General features: G+C 41.1%; 2 protein-coding genes across 3 annotated transcripts in view; one reads left to right on the plus strand and one right to left on the minus strand.

Annotated features, from left to right (window-relative positions):
* Positions 1 to 12,952, minus strand: part of nipal3 (NIPA like domain containing 3) — a 34,569-nt gene that overhangs the window by 18,835 nt on the left and 2,782 nt on the right. Inside the window, exons 5-20 of one of the 2 annotated variants that reach the window (XM_049739537.2) lie at positions 10,968 to 11,012; positions 10,766 to 10,885; positions 10,085 to 10,144; positions 9,892 to 9,957; positions 9,686 to 9,814; positions 9,459 to 9,571; positions 8,614 to 8,738; positions 8,350 to 8,513; positions 8,216 to 8,249; positions 7,979 to 8,154; positions 7,819 to 7,892; positions 7,670 to 7,741; positions 7,374 to 7,444; positions 7,197 to 7,258; positions 7,037 to 7,124; positions 6,782 to 6,963 (exon numbers count right to left, since the gene is read on the minus strand). In XM_049739537.2, coding sequence (XP_049595494.1) covers positions 6,782 to 6,963; positions 7,037 to 7,124; positions 7,197 to 7,258; positions 7,374 to 7,444; positions 7,670 to 7,741; positions 7,819 to 7,892; positions 7,979 to 8,154; positions 8,216 to 8,249; positions 8,350 to 8,513; positions 8,614 to 8,738; positions 9,459 to 9,571; positions 9,686 to 9,814; positions 9,892 to 9,957; positions 10,085 to 10,144; positions 10,766 to 10,885; positions 10,968 to 11,012 — 1,581 coding nt within the window. Of the gene's footprint in view, positions 1 to 6,781; positions 6,964 to 7,036; positions 7,125 to 7,196; positions 7,259 to 7,373; positions 7,445 to 7,669; positions 7,742 to 7,818; positions 7,893 to 7,978; positions 8,155 to 8,215; positions 8,250 to 8,337; positions 8,514 to 8,613; positions 8,739 to 9,458; positions 9,572 to 9,685; positions 9,815 to 9,891; positions 9,958 to 10,084; positions 10,145 to 10,765; positions 10,886 to 10,967; positions 11,013 to 12,952 lie in introns of both variants that reach the window. The other variant, XM_049739536.2, reaches the window with a different exon arrangement.
* Positions 6 to 4,305, plus strand: cldn23l (claudin 23-like). The gene is made up of 3 exons (XM_049739571.2): positions 6 to 240; positions 2,081 to 2,130; positions 2,560 to 4,305. Exon 3 carries the CDS (start codon positions 2,629 to 2,631, stop codon positions 3,382 to 3,384), a length of 756 nt encoding a protein of 251 aa, XP_049595528.1. The 5' UTR covers positions 6 to 240; positions 2,081 to 2,130; positions 2,560 to 2,628; the 3' UTR covers positions 3,385 to 4,305.

Consider the following 12,952-nt stretch of genomic DNA (forward strand, 5'->3'; position numbering starts at 1 on the left):
CCCCCCTATTTGGTTACACTGGCAGCGGCAGGCAGACTGCTCGATACGACACAGACACTGAGCAGAAGGTGAGATAGAGAAGCAGACGGGAGGGAGGCTAGCGGAAAAAAAGGAAGGACGCAAACACAAGCTCGGAGACAGGAAGGGGAGGCAGACGAATAAAGACGAGATGCTTCAACCATCTGCGCCGTGTTTGCTCGTCTGAGAGAAGCAAGTGATCTTCAGGCAGGATGCTGAATGGCAAGTGCTTCTCGTGTGTGTGTGTGGTCATATTCCCTGCACATGTGTAAGAAAGTGCGCATGTGTTTGGGTTGGCAACAGTGTGTTTATTTCCATTCATCACAAGGGTTTTTGGTTTTGCATTGTCCTGTAGACACCTCCATTTTTTTTTTCTTGAACAAGATGTGTTTGGTTTATTCTCGCCTGGTGCAGATGTTGTTTGTGAAGCCGTCTTTACATAGCTGTTGTCTGTCAATTGTACTTGTTTTACAGAATTTACATTGTGTTTTATTAGGTTACTTTTCATTTAATTTTAATTTGATTTGTGTATTTTTTTTTTATAGATTTTTGTCTTTTTATTATAATTACTATATTTATATTTACATGTATTTTTTATTAGTATTGCCCATTTGTTTATATTTTATTCTTAAATATTTGCTTTTTTTTTACATTCTATATTTTTGTCACACAGTATTTTTAAGATTCATCTTACTTATTTAAAAAAAAAAAAGATTTTCATTTTTTTTATATAACAATACATGTATTATATTTAATTAATTAATTAATTAATTAATGTATTTATTTAATACTCATTTTCATGTATCATTATATATTTAATTGTTTCAATGCATTATTACATGACCATTGTCATTTTGGTATATATTTAGTAATATTTAACTTAAATATTTAATTTTTATCATATTTCCTTCTTTTTCTATCTTTTTTTATCAACTTTCAGCGACTGACAAAAGCGTTGTCACACGCATGCAGGCGCCTGCCTGTCAAAACAACGACACATTCATTGATGCCGGGGGAAGTTGACACTTTAGTGCATACGTGTCGGTGACATTTAATTTCCTGCTGCCAACTTCCCGTCGTGTCATCGCGCAAACGAACGTTTGTAATTACTTACGCACATACACAAACAAACACGCAGTACATTTCACACTTGTCTCACCACACAGGCATGTGTTGATTGAAATCTTCCACTCTCGGGAATATTACACTCTTCCCTTCTAGTGTTTTATTTAATTACCAAATTTAGGAATAATAATATAAAGCATTTTACCCCTAGAATATCATCTGATTCAAGATTTTCTTTTATTCTGCGGATTTAATCTGACCTCATCGGAAGTCAATTACATTCCATCGAGTAAATCTAGCGTCAGTCTGGCGATGCTGTAATTAATCTTTCCAATAAATGTTTGTTGTATCATTAACTCTTTAATGTTTCTCGTAAAAATAGTTTCATTATCACCCGCCCAATTCTTCAGCATTCTTATCGTCTTCGTCCTGCCAGTAAAAGGCATCAATAAAAACCCAGCCGCCGCTCCGTGTACATTTTGTTGCTACTTCAATTGTGAAAAATGCAAAATATAAAAAAAACGAGTCCCATTTCTGTCCCTCTGTTTTTTTTTTCCGTTCTGCTCTCCACGTAGGCGGCACTGGCTTGACATTATTAATACTCAAGTGGACGAGAGCATCATCAAGGTTATATTACAGAGCATCAATTGTCGGGGAAAAAGACGTTACACTAATGAGTTCCTAACCCGTTCAATAAAAGATAGACATTATGGGGACCCCAAATCAAGTAAGGTCTCTAAAATGTCAAAGACACACGAACATAATATAACCCTGACTTGGCATTGATTGCGTAACCTGAAATACATCGAAAGCACTAAAACACGTAAACATCACGGACATATAATCAGGGAGTGCATAGAAAGAAGCTTAATAAGCTTTAGTGATTAGAAAAGGCTGCATGTTCGTTACGAGACGTTTCCTAGCAACAAGAACAGGCAGTGGGAAAACCTGCACCTGAGTCAGTCTCAATTTTTCATTCTACTCTCTCCTTTCTTAGAGTGCTATGACAAGTCGGCAGCCTGACAAGACGAGCGACATCGTCCAGAGGTAAGGAATTGATCTGTTGGTCTAGACCAAGTCCGGTCCTAGGAAGTCGCTGCCCTGACTGTTTTCCAGGTCTTCCTGCTGCAGCAGACCTGATTCAAATAATCAGCAAGCTTGATAACAAATCTGATCATTTCAATCAGGTGTGTGAAGAAGGAAAATTTCTAAAACAAGTAGGACAGCGGCTTTCTAGGACCGGACTTACCACTGACCACCAGTAAGGTTATGTAATCATTAAGAGTGGAGTACCCCAAGGCTCATGTGTAGGGCCTCTCCTTTTTCCCCATTTTTATTTGCCTAAAATCTCTTCTGTCACTCTATTAATGGTTCCTATAATAGTTTTTCTTATGACACATTGAAAGATGTATATAGGAAGTATCCTAGTACTAATTAAAGGTCCACTGATAAAACCTGGTTTCCTTTCCGGAGCAGATGGTTCTTTGGCATTCCGCCACTACGTCTCTCCCGATAAACGTCTGAATCTGCACCGTTCAAGGAATCATGGTGATGCAGACTCCGGCATCCATGGTGATGGGGATCGTCTTTGCCCCCTTGGGTCTAGTCCTCCTCTTCACTGCTGCTATCACACCTCAGTGGAGAGAGGGCCACACACGTCTGGACTTGGCCAGGCCTGGTTTTGTTTTTCTTAGGACAGTGGTGAAAAGCCACAGTCCTGGGGTCAGGCCGGGAATGATGGACAGTCTCCTGCTGATCCGCTCAGATGGGCTATGGGAGAGTTGTCTGCAGCTGGAGCACTCAGAGCTGAAGCAGTGCTGGCCGGTGGCGGGTTCTTACGAGCGAGACCGTCGGGTTCGCTTGGCGCAGGGCTTGGTCCTGACCTCCTTGTTCCTGTGCGGCACCGGTATCCTGCTGGCCTGCATCGGGGTGCGCTGTTGGACAGATCTCCCGCTACGAGGCGTGGCCGCCACAGGTGGGGTCCTAGTGGTGGTGGCCGGGTTGCTCAGTATCACCGCCCTGGTGGTCTACACCCACAACTTACGCAGGCTGGGGATGGAGGACACCAAGCAAGACCTGAACAACACTAGATTGCCTCAGCTCAGCTTACGTCCGGCCGGCTCGCTCTATTTTGGGTGGTTGGGTTCGTGCTTGCAGATATTGGGAGGGGGTGCCTTGGCGCTGAGCTTCAAGAGACCGAGATGCAGAACCTGCCCAGAGTTTGCAGCCTGCCCCGCTTGTCAACCATGCTCAGAGATTCGCAGCAAGCCAGAATCTGACATGTATGAAGTCAGCTGTTAGAATGGGACTGTGACTTTCAAAGTCATGTAATCCACTACAGGGGTTCTCAAACATTTTGGGTCCAGGTACCAGAATTTTTTCCAAGGAACACCCTCATTAGGGAAAAGGTCAAAGTCCACAAAGGTTTCTATTTGCTTATAGGTGCCTCACAATGAAGCACTTTTTTTTTTTTACTTTAGACATAGGCCCGGCCTGACTAAATGAAGCTCCTCCCCTCAGTTTGACATACGGGTTGGACCACCAGATGGCGCCAAAGCTACAGCATTAAGTGAGACATGGCTTTGGCCTGAGCACAAAAACAGCATATTAGCAAGATGTTTCACCCTAAAAAGCAAAAATTTAACTATGCCAAACTAAAAACACCTTTTCTTCGAAAAAGATTAATTTATTCATCCTGTGATGCCATATTACCTATGTGCCAATCATGAGATTTAATTGGCCCAAAGCTAAGATAAGAAGTAATTGGCTCATGAACTTTTTTCCCAAACTAAAACAGCTACATCTCGCCAGTAGGTCCTCGTCTCCAGTTTAAAAACTTCTGAAACAATGCGTCATACAAAGACACGTCTCAATCGCCTCGCTTAACTGTTGTACAAGTGTGACAATGATGCCATTCTTCAGATGCTCGCTGCAGATATGACTGCTGTATGACGATGTTCTTGTGCCGCCTTTGACAGCCTCGCTTTGTACTGTTAGAAGAAAAAAAAAATTCACGCTGCATCTGATCATAACAGGGTGTCTCGTGTGTGACGAAGTTCCGCCCTCTAAATTGCTCAACCGGAATGTGCAGTGAAGTGTTTTTGTTGTCGATCACTACGCTACACTAACACAGTGTTGAAGTCATCATGGTGAATATTGTTATGAAAAAAAGTTCTAGGTCATGAACATAAAAATAAATAAATAAAAACTGTACAACAATAACGGCGCGTGCCTTCTTGTTTTTGTGACCACATATTCACCGTCAACAAATCCGAGTACCGTAACGGACGCCCGCCTACAATGTGGCACCAAAGCACTATTTTTATATTCAATAGGGCTTTAAAAAAACTGCATATTTTTGAGCAAATAACTGCATATTTTTACTTTTGAAAGCCATAAAATACATCTGAATATGCATAACCACCTATAATATATTTAAAAAAAAAAAATTCTAGAAAAGTTGATAAAAAAGAAAGGAGAATGCAAATCTTCAAACATTCAGAATAAGTCAAGTTGACAAACGTGGGTGATCATGACACTCATTTTTTATTATTATGATGACTCAGTGAAAATGAGCCAGTCAGAGCTTTTTAACACGTCACTACTTCACAAGCAATAATGGGACAGAAACAAAAGTTCAGCTCGGTATAAACTCGTCACAATAAATTTGAATATTGTAGAAAATTTCATTTATTTCAATAAAGTAGTTCAATTCAAAAATTGTATAGCACAAGAGAGATTTGTTAAACATAGAGGGAAATACTTTCCACAAGGCCAATTAATAATTACTGTAATAAAAAATATTTTGACAACTTCCTATGCAATATTGTAATAAGTGTTTCACTCTGTTTAATGATTGTATAGTTTCACTTCTTAAAAATTATTTACACATCACATTTTTTTAAAAGGCATCTCCTATGGTACATATTTACCTAAAAAAATTAAATATATTTTTTTATACTAATTGGCAACTTGTTCAATATGTAAACTTGTACTATGGCAAGTCAAGGTCTAAAATTTAACCCAAAAAATAAGATAAAAATTCACAGGCACATGTACGTAAGTAGAGCCTGTAAAATTTGCAAAGATACAGGAATATTTTCTTGGAAATCCCCAAGAGTTATTCTTGCAGGAATAACAAGAACAAATGGAGACGGAGTGAAGTTTCCAGGCTCTTCCAATTTAGAAACATCAAGTTGTCTCATAATCACACCCCAAAAATGTAGAGTGGCGCCTTGTTTAAGTTTAATTTGTTACACGACAACGCTTGACAACAGTTGTATCTCAAATCATCTTCCCCCATTGAAATGAATGGAAATACCATTAATCGGTTGCAGAAGTCACACTTCATAAAAGCCTAAAAGTATGAACAACAATAAAGCAGAATATAAGGAACTCCCTACATTCGAAAACAGCTCTGCACTTCCAAGTCCTCACTTTGTGAAAATCATCTTATTATTTTCAAACTGACACCTGCGGGTTGACTTTGTCACCACCATTTTGTGTTATTTATACTGTGACACATTTGCATGTCGGCATTTCCAGGCAGCATAAACAGATCTCAAAGTCAATCTTTCTGGTCCAGTATTGAAGCTAACAAAGGTTTTCATGTGCATTGGCACACACAGAAGATGTGTTCAAATGAAGAAATAAGTGTCGGGCGCCTCTCCGCTCTCCCTCATCTCACTCAGCTGCTTGTTGATGGACTCCTGCAGAGAGCCTAGTGAGAGTTCCAACCCGGGACTGCTGCTCTCTTCCACCGGAGAGCCCAGAGGGAGCTCCAGGAGAACATCAGAAGCCTCGGCGTCCACCAGCTGCTCTCCGTCGCTGAGGTTCAGTCTGTATGCGCCTTTTGTCTCTGCAGTGCTTGTTTCCGTGGCAACCGTTGCCGAGGCAACCTCATCGGCAGGCGAGACTCGCGCCGCAACGTCGCCAGTGGCGGCGGCGTCCGCATTCCCGGTTTTGGAGGTCCTGAGAGAGGCCAGTCTCTCAATTTCATGAATGAGTTCTTCGTTCTGTTCCTTCCACTGGCGATATTTTGAGGCCGTCACGGCGGAACCGTCCAGAATTTTGTTGATCTGCTGTAATTCAGCTTCCTTGGCCTACCGAACGACAAAGGGATTTACATCCACAGAATTTACGACCTATCAGTCTTTCTGTCGATGAGAAGGGACAAGCGATCCAAAGCGTACCCCATCGTGTCAAATAAGGACAGTTCCAACTGGGTGGGCATGGAAGAATTGTTTTTTTTTTATAAGATTAGGGGGCCAATGTCGACATGACACGTCCATTAGGAAGGAGAAAAATGTTGGAAGTTGGACAATTTTAGACACCCGATATTTTCGAAGCGAGATTTATTTTGTATGATGTAGACAGAGTGTCACAATAAAGCGTGTGTTGTGATGGTGACAAAAATTGGCAAAAGTCATGTACTTTTTTTGTATACTATCTGTAAATATAAACTTTATAATATATAAATATATTAATAAACCATAAAAAATGCCCTTTTTCCAGTCTTGTTGTTGTTTTGCAGTTTGCAATGTCGTAAAAAAAATATTAGTTAAAGTCAATGTTATGCTTGGCATGTTGCTTCTTATAAAAGTTTTTTTTTTTTTTAAATGTGGTCATGTTTTGCACGCCATTGAGCTTCTATAATTTCCCAAACGCCATCAACGAAAACTTACTGTAGCAGACTCACCTTCAAGGTGCTCTGCAGCGCCCGAAGCGTGTGCGCTTTCTCGTTGATGACGGGGTTCTTATTGCGCCGGATGAACGACCTCCTGAAGTGGTCATGAGTGAGCGGCTGCTCTTGGCCCATGAGGGACACGCCTCCTTCCTTGATGTTGTTCAACATCTTGCCCATCTCATCTTCTGGGGCGGCTGCAAAACGACCATATGTGAAGTTTAGTTAACATTTAGTCAGGAGCTGGAGTGAATGCGTGGATGTTTGTACCTTTGCTGCCCCCTGTTGATTGACTTGGCAATGGCACCTTAATGTTGGTTTTGCGTTTGGGGCGCGGCAGGGTGCTGGCTTGTACTTTCTGCCGCACATCATCAACATCTCTTAGGATTAATTACTCATTAAGAAGTTTTTCTTTTGCAAGTGCTCTGACCTTATGTCTCCTGCGAGGTGAAGGGGATCCCTCGTTTTCGGATTCTGTCTCACTGTAGCACTCTGGTGAATATACATACACAGTCAGGTTTTTTTTTTTTTTTTACTAGAATTAAATAACATTGTTATTTTTCCATTACTGCATTAAAAATGTAAATGCTATTAAGTTGGTCCGTACCTTCTTCACTGTCTGGGCCCGGGCTGAGCTTCTTATGCTTTTGAATTGCTACGATGAGACAGTTTATCCACCTATAGGTGATTTAAAAATAATAAATATTTGATAAAACACATTTTAAATGTGTATAAAATTCCGACTGAAGCTGTCATGCTTTAAAAATCTATATTAAAAAAGTCGGAAATGTGCTAATGGTGGGTGTTATGTGTGATATGACCTGCAGGGGGCAGTGTGTACTCACGGAAAGACTTTTTGTAGTTTTTCTAATAATTGCCACATTAATTTCGGCCCCAACTTACTTGCTCATTTCGCTGACATTGTCGGCGGCGAAAAAGATGTTGTGAAATCGCTGGTGTCGCATTTTGAACACACTTGGGGGGGAAAAAAATGATTGAATTAATCACAATGTATATGAATCCTAAAACTAAAGTATCATATTTGTCCTTACTATTTCCGCTTATGCTCGCCAGCGCTCTCTATGGTGTAACTGGAGATGTTGACTAAGCCCTCTGCCTTCTCATCCTGATAAAAAAAAAAAAAAAAAGGAAAGCCATCATCCATTTTGTACACCAGCGCCTCCATCCTCGTTTCCCTGGATTGACACTCACCTGTTGGCTGGTGTACCAGTAGAGGGACGCCCCCTTGAGGACGCACCAGAAACGTTGCCACTTCTGGGCAATAAAGACACTGCTTTCCTTTCTCTTCTTCCAGAGCCAGCCGTCGCAGTCGGGCAAGACTATTTCTCGGCAGGACACGCGGCGTCGACTGAGGGCCGTCGTCATTCCTGAAACAAAATGATCAGTTAAGTAATACGAGATGATAGAAAATGGCTTCTCACGTTGTACCTTTGAGAGAAGTCTTTTTTGTCTCTTGGTGTCCCTGAGAACAGAGCAGAAATGTATTAATTAATTATTTTTTTTCTCAGAATTGGTTAGTCCCAACGTCTGGTGTGATGTCATTTCCTTACGGTGTGGCCCACCATTTCAGGACAAGAACTGACGCTGGCTCTCTCCTGATTGAGCGCCTGCAGTGATGAACTTCGATGGATTTCGAATGGGGAAACGCTTCGCGGTGACGGCGAGCGTTCTCTTATCCGGGTCCTGCCCGGGGAAAGTCTCGAACCGGCCAGACTTTCAAACTCTCCTGTGAAAGAAACACGTAGCGACATTACCTCAGGACCTTTTCGTGACCTACTTGGAGAACATCAGGAAGGATAATCGTTGGTAGGTTCTTAATGTTCTACCTGAGACCGAGAGAGCCCCTTGCGGGGTGAGCCTGCCTTCGAACTGGTTGGCGGCAGACAGTTCTGACTCTTCTTGCCCCATAGGCTGCTCCCCCGCCGTCACTTCAGGCCCTTGAATGGCTCTCCTGCAGGACCAAACACACACCAACTGACATCAAAAGACATCAATGGTACCGTAGAGCTAAACGTTTAAAATGGATGGATGACGTTATAGGTCAAGGATGGTTTATTTATCAGGGAGTCTGTTCTCCATCACGTCTCACCCTCGCTCCATTACTCTCTTTCCTCCTTTTCGGCCCCAATTTATTTTCCCAGGAACGCATGGCTAACTCCCTCAGCTATTTATCTTCCTGTGTGTGTGTGTGTGCAGGGTGGAGTTTATGGCATTTGCACTCTTCTTTCACCTACGGTGTCCAGGCTGCTGCTTGTCCTGGCAGATTAATGAGAATAAAACGCTGCTAGGAGAGTTGTCTTCGAATGAGGAAAGCGCAAGTCGGTACTGTCTGGAATGAAACTTGGCTTTGAACGTCATGTGGGTAACGCCTAGAAGCTAGATAGCTCGAATAGTTACAAGATTTGTAATCATTTTGTTAGCCTGCTAATTATTTGACTGAACAAATAGCTAAACAATTTTGGGAGGAGCTTCATTTAGTCAAGCCATAGCCTTGTTTAATAAAAAAAAAGTGTTTTGACGCCAACTTGTGGCCTTTATAGGTAATTACAAGCTTTTTTTTTTTTTTTTTAGTGGGCCTCAATGACTTGGAAAAAATGTGATGTTAGCTACAAAAAATACATATTGGATTGTAGTTCTATGACAATATAAAAAATATTAAAAAGTCTGTTACCTGAAAGACAGGGACCGGACCGATGCTGCTACCCTCTCAAAAATGGAGTGCCTCAGATTATCCTCTTCAAGCTCTTCGTCTGAACTCTCCCCTTTGTAGAAGTCGTCCTCCTCCTTTAGACAAGGAAATCATCACAAACATAAAATTGTAAGCTGTGTTTTCACGTTTGATATTTTTGCAGGGTCTCAGTCCCAAATTATTGTTGTGTGAAGGAGTCCTTGAATAACCTGCGCAGACAAAGAGCACTGGACCGGACCTCTGCGACAAAGTGAACCAGAAGTCCTTTTTATGACCAGATTGACGCCGCTGGGATTCTCCTCTAACTTCTTTACAAGGTTAGCCCTGCTCCAGCCCACCTAACGCAATAAAACATATAAGTGGTTCGGAGGATAAATGAAGGAAGGTTTTTCCAATGGGGGAAAAAAAAACTCACCACTATCTGGTTGTTGACTTTGATGACTTCATCTCCAGCTAAGATGTTTGTAACAGCACTTGAAGGCTAAAGAACGATACGTACATTTTTCCACCATTTTTTTCCAAGTATGTAGATCATTAGAAAAAAATTGTTTTGGCGATTTTGCTGTTTTGCTGATTGTTGTGATTTAAGTTGCAGTCATAGTTCTAACCTCTGCTGCAGTTCCGGTCACATAGTGGTTATTGGAGCCAATGGATGTTATCTCGATGCCCTGAGACGAACAAAGACAATTAGGGAGGAGATAAAAACACACACACATACACACAGGAGCATTTTTCTGTCATCGCTGCGTGAAATATCGACGTCTGTCTCCAGATTTATCGACGGCTCGCTGTGTAATTAGCCACGAGCTAGCTCTGGTTCATTATATTCAGCTATAGGAGCGAACTAATCTCACCCTGGAGACGCGATCAATAATACGGTTCACAGAGAAGATATACACTAACTGACAAAACTGTTTTTTTTTTTCATGAAAAGAGAGATCTTTATCACGGAAAAGCAAAGAATAAAAGAAATATAATTGACAACATGGCGATAATGTAAAATAATACAATACAGATTTTCTGCAATTTTTTTTACGGCTGCTTCTGAAAAGTGTGTGGTACAGATTGAAATGTTCCTTTGAATAATAAAAGCACGTGGGAGGAAATTGCTAAAAGGCAAAGAAGTAAAAAGGAGGTAAAATTGTTGCGTTGAGTTCATCATAAGGCACAAACAACCTTGGATAGAAAAGAAGAGCTTAAATTAAGATTCAAGACTGAGGAGAAAGTTTGGAGTGTCGATGGGATGTGAAAATTCAAATGGGCTGAAATTAAAATGATGAGAACATTACCAGCTGGTCTCCCGGTGATACGGGCACGAGGTCGACGCTCTCAAGCTGCGTGGTGTTGCTAAGCAAAGCCTCCGGACTGCTGCTCAGGATCTCGTCGCACACCAACACTAATTGACGGCACTTAAGTCACAAGAAATGGGAGCGTTAAAAAAAAATTAATAATAATAGTGGGAACAAGTAGGAGGAAATGAAAGTGACCTACCACGGAGATGATGTCCTTCTCTTTCTCGTAGACACTTGTACGTTTCTATGGGATGGATAAAATGTCACATGGTCAATATGTATGTCGTCTAATATTGACTGCTAGCGGAAATGGGACAAGCTCACCCCCCCCCAAAAAAAAAAAAAAAATCAGGCCATTTCCTGTTCACATCATCAATCCAGTAAAATGAAATTTAAAATAAAATAACACAGAGACAACTTTGACATTCGTTGCACTCAAACATAAGCGATAAAATAAAATATTTGCCTTTTCATATTCATACTCCTCACTCATAAAAAAAAGTTTTGCATTTATTTTCTTCATCAAGGTCTCCTCTGATGATATGGATAAAAAGAGACGGTATTGTGCTGTGTTGGCTTGTGTGTCTTAGTGTGTGTGTGTGTGTCTTTGTCCCAAAGCTGATCTCTCCGTGGTTGTCAAGGAAACAAAGACAAGCTATTATGTAGGAGTATGGAGGAAAATAAGGCAAAGCATTGGCACAAGATTAATTCACAGTCGAAAAATGCAAAACACTTGACGACGTACGTTGTTTTTTTTCCTTTTCGTGCAAACAGTGTCGAAAGCCTCCTGGGTTCAAGTTTACATTCACCAAATATTTTTTTATTTGCCAGCAGGTCAACTATAAAAAGACTGCTGCATCAAGCGGCTTCTCCTTTTTCCTAACCTCAGTAAAGGTTACACGATTCCAATTTTAAATCTTGAATTATTTTTATAAGTAGCTCGAGTATCTGGCAAAAAAACCCACACCATCAGATTTACCTACCTCAAACGTAAAGCCTCCAGTTCAAAGTTCACACAGCCCTTCACCCTTTTTTGTGCTTTTCCCTCCTGGCTGACTCAAGGCTGGCTGAGCGCAGCAACGACGTGCAACAAAACCAAAACCAGCTGACTTCCTATCGTGGTGGCCCTCGGGCTTGACCAAACAGGAAATAAAAGTCCTTTCTTTGGCGTCAACCGTGAGAAGCGACTTGTGAGAGCCATGACTGATATAATACTTTGCTACTGACGCGACCTGTTTGTAACGCTTATAGGATGCTGTCATGTGACACACACACACACACGTGTGTGTGTATGTAGAGGAACTCCATCAGCATCACTTTGCAATAGTAAAAAAAATATATCAAACTTGTCTCGCGGTTTCTCCTTTCTAAAAGCGTCTTTCTCCATGAAAATGAATGGAAATGCCATTAATTTGTTCCAGTCCCACAAACAAGAAGAGTTTTACAAATAAGTGGTTTAGTAGGAGACAGTAATATTGGTTGTTTTTTTAACAGCACACAAAAAAAATACACCTGTGGCTATTTTTTGTGTATTTTTTCTTCATGTGTTGTGCTGCTTGTGTTCATACATCCAGTGTACTCAAGTTAAGAAAACGACATGCTAATCGCATCCGCAAAAACCACCGGGTCGACAAACCTAAATCCGAAGCTCAAGAAACGAGAAGCACGTGACGTAATTACCTAAACAACATAACATACGAGAATCCAAAACAGGAAGTGAGCGAACAATAGGGCGCCATTATCAAGTTGACTGTTATCATCAAGTTGTGATCTCGCTGATCAATCACTTCCAACATGTGAGTGGAAAACATCCTCTGAGTCAGCTTTATTTTTCTCCTCCACATTACCAGACACTCATGTTCCTATTTTTGACATCATTTTTTCCAAATACTTCACCTCCCTATCAGCTGCATCATCATTTTCAAATGAATCAGTCACATGCTTAGTCGATAACAACATCCAGGTTTTGTAAACTGAGCCGAAGTAGACTATGATCTATTTCGAGAGGTATAGCGACAGATTAAGAGAGCTCGTAACATTACCTGCTGTGCCGGGTTGAAATCCAAAACAGGTCCTAAATTTAAACTCCTTTAAAATCACATCCTGGTTTTCCTTTTTTTGTTCGATCCCCAATGCCTTTCCGGCTTAAATGTCCGACACGTCTCTTCTTCTTGCTGCTGTGAA

The sequence above is a fragment of the Syngnathus scovelli genome, chromosome 14 (genome assembly GCF_024217435.2).
Source record: "Syngnathus scovelli strain Florida chromosome 14, RoL_Ssco_1.2, whole genome shotgun sequence".
Lineage (NCBI taxonomy): Eukaryota > Metazoa > Chordata > Actinopteri > Syngnathiformes > Syngnathidae > Syngnathus > Syngnathus scovelli.

Excerpts from the sequence above, each read along its gene's own strand:
- cldn23l (XM_049739571.2), top strand. The coding sequence starts at position 2,629 with ATGGTGATGCAGACTCCGGCATCCATGGTGATGGGGATCGTCTTTGCC.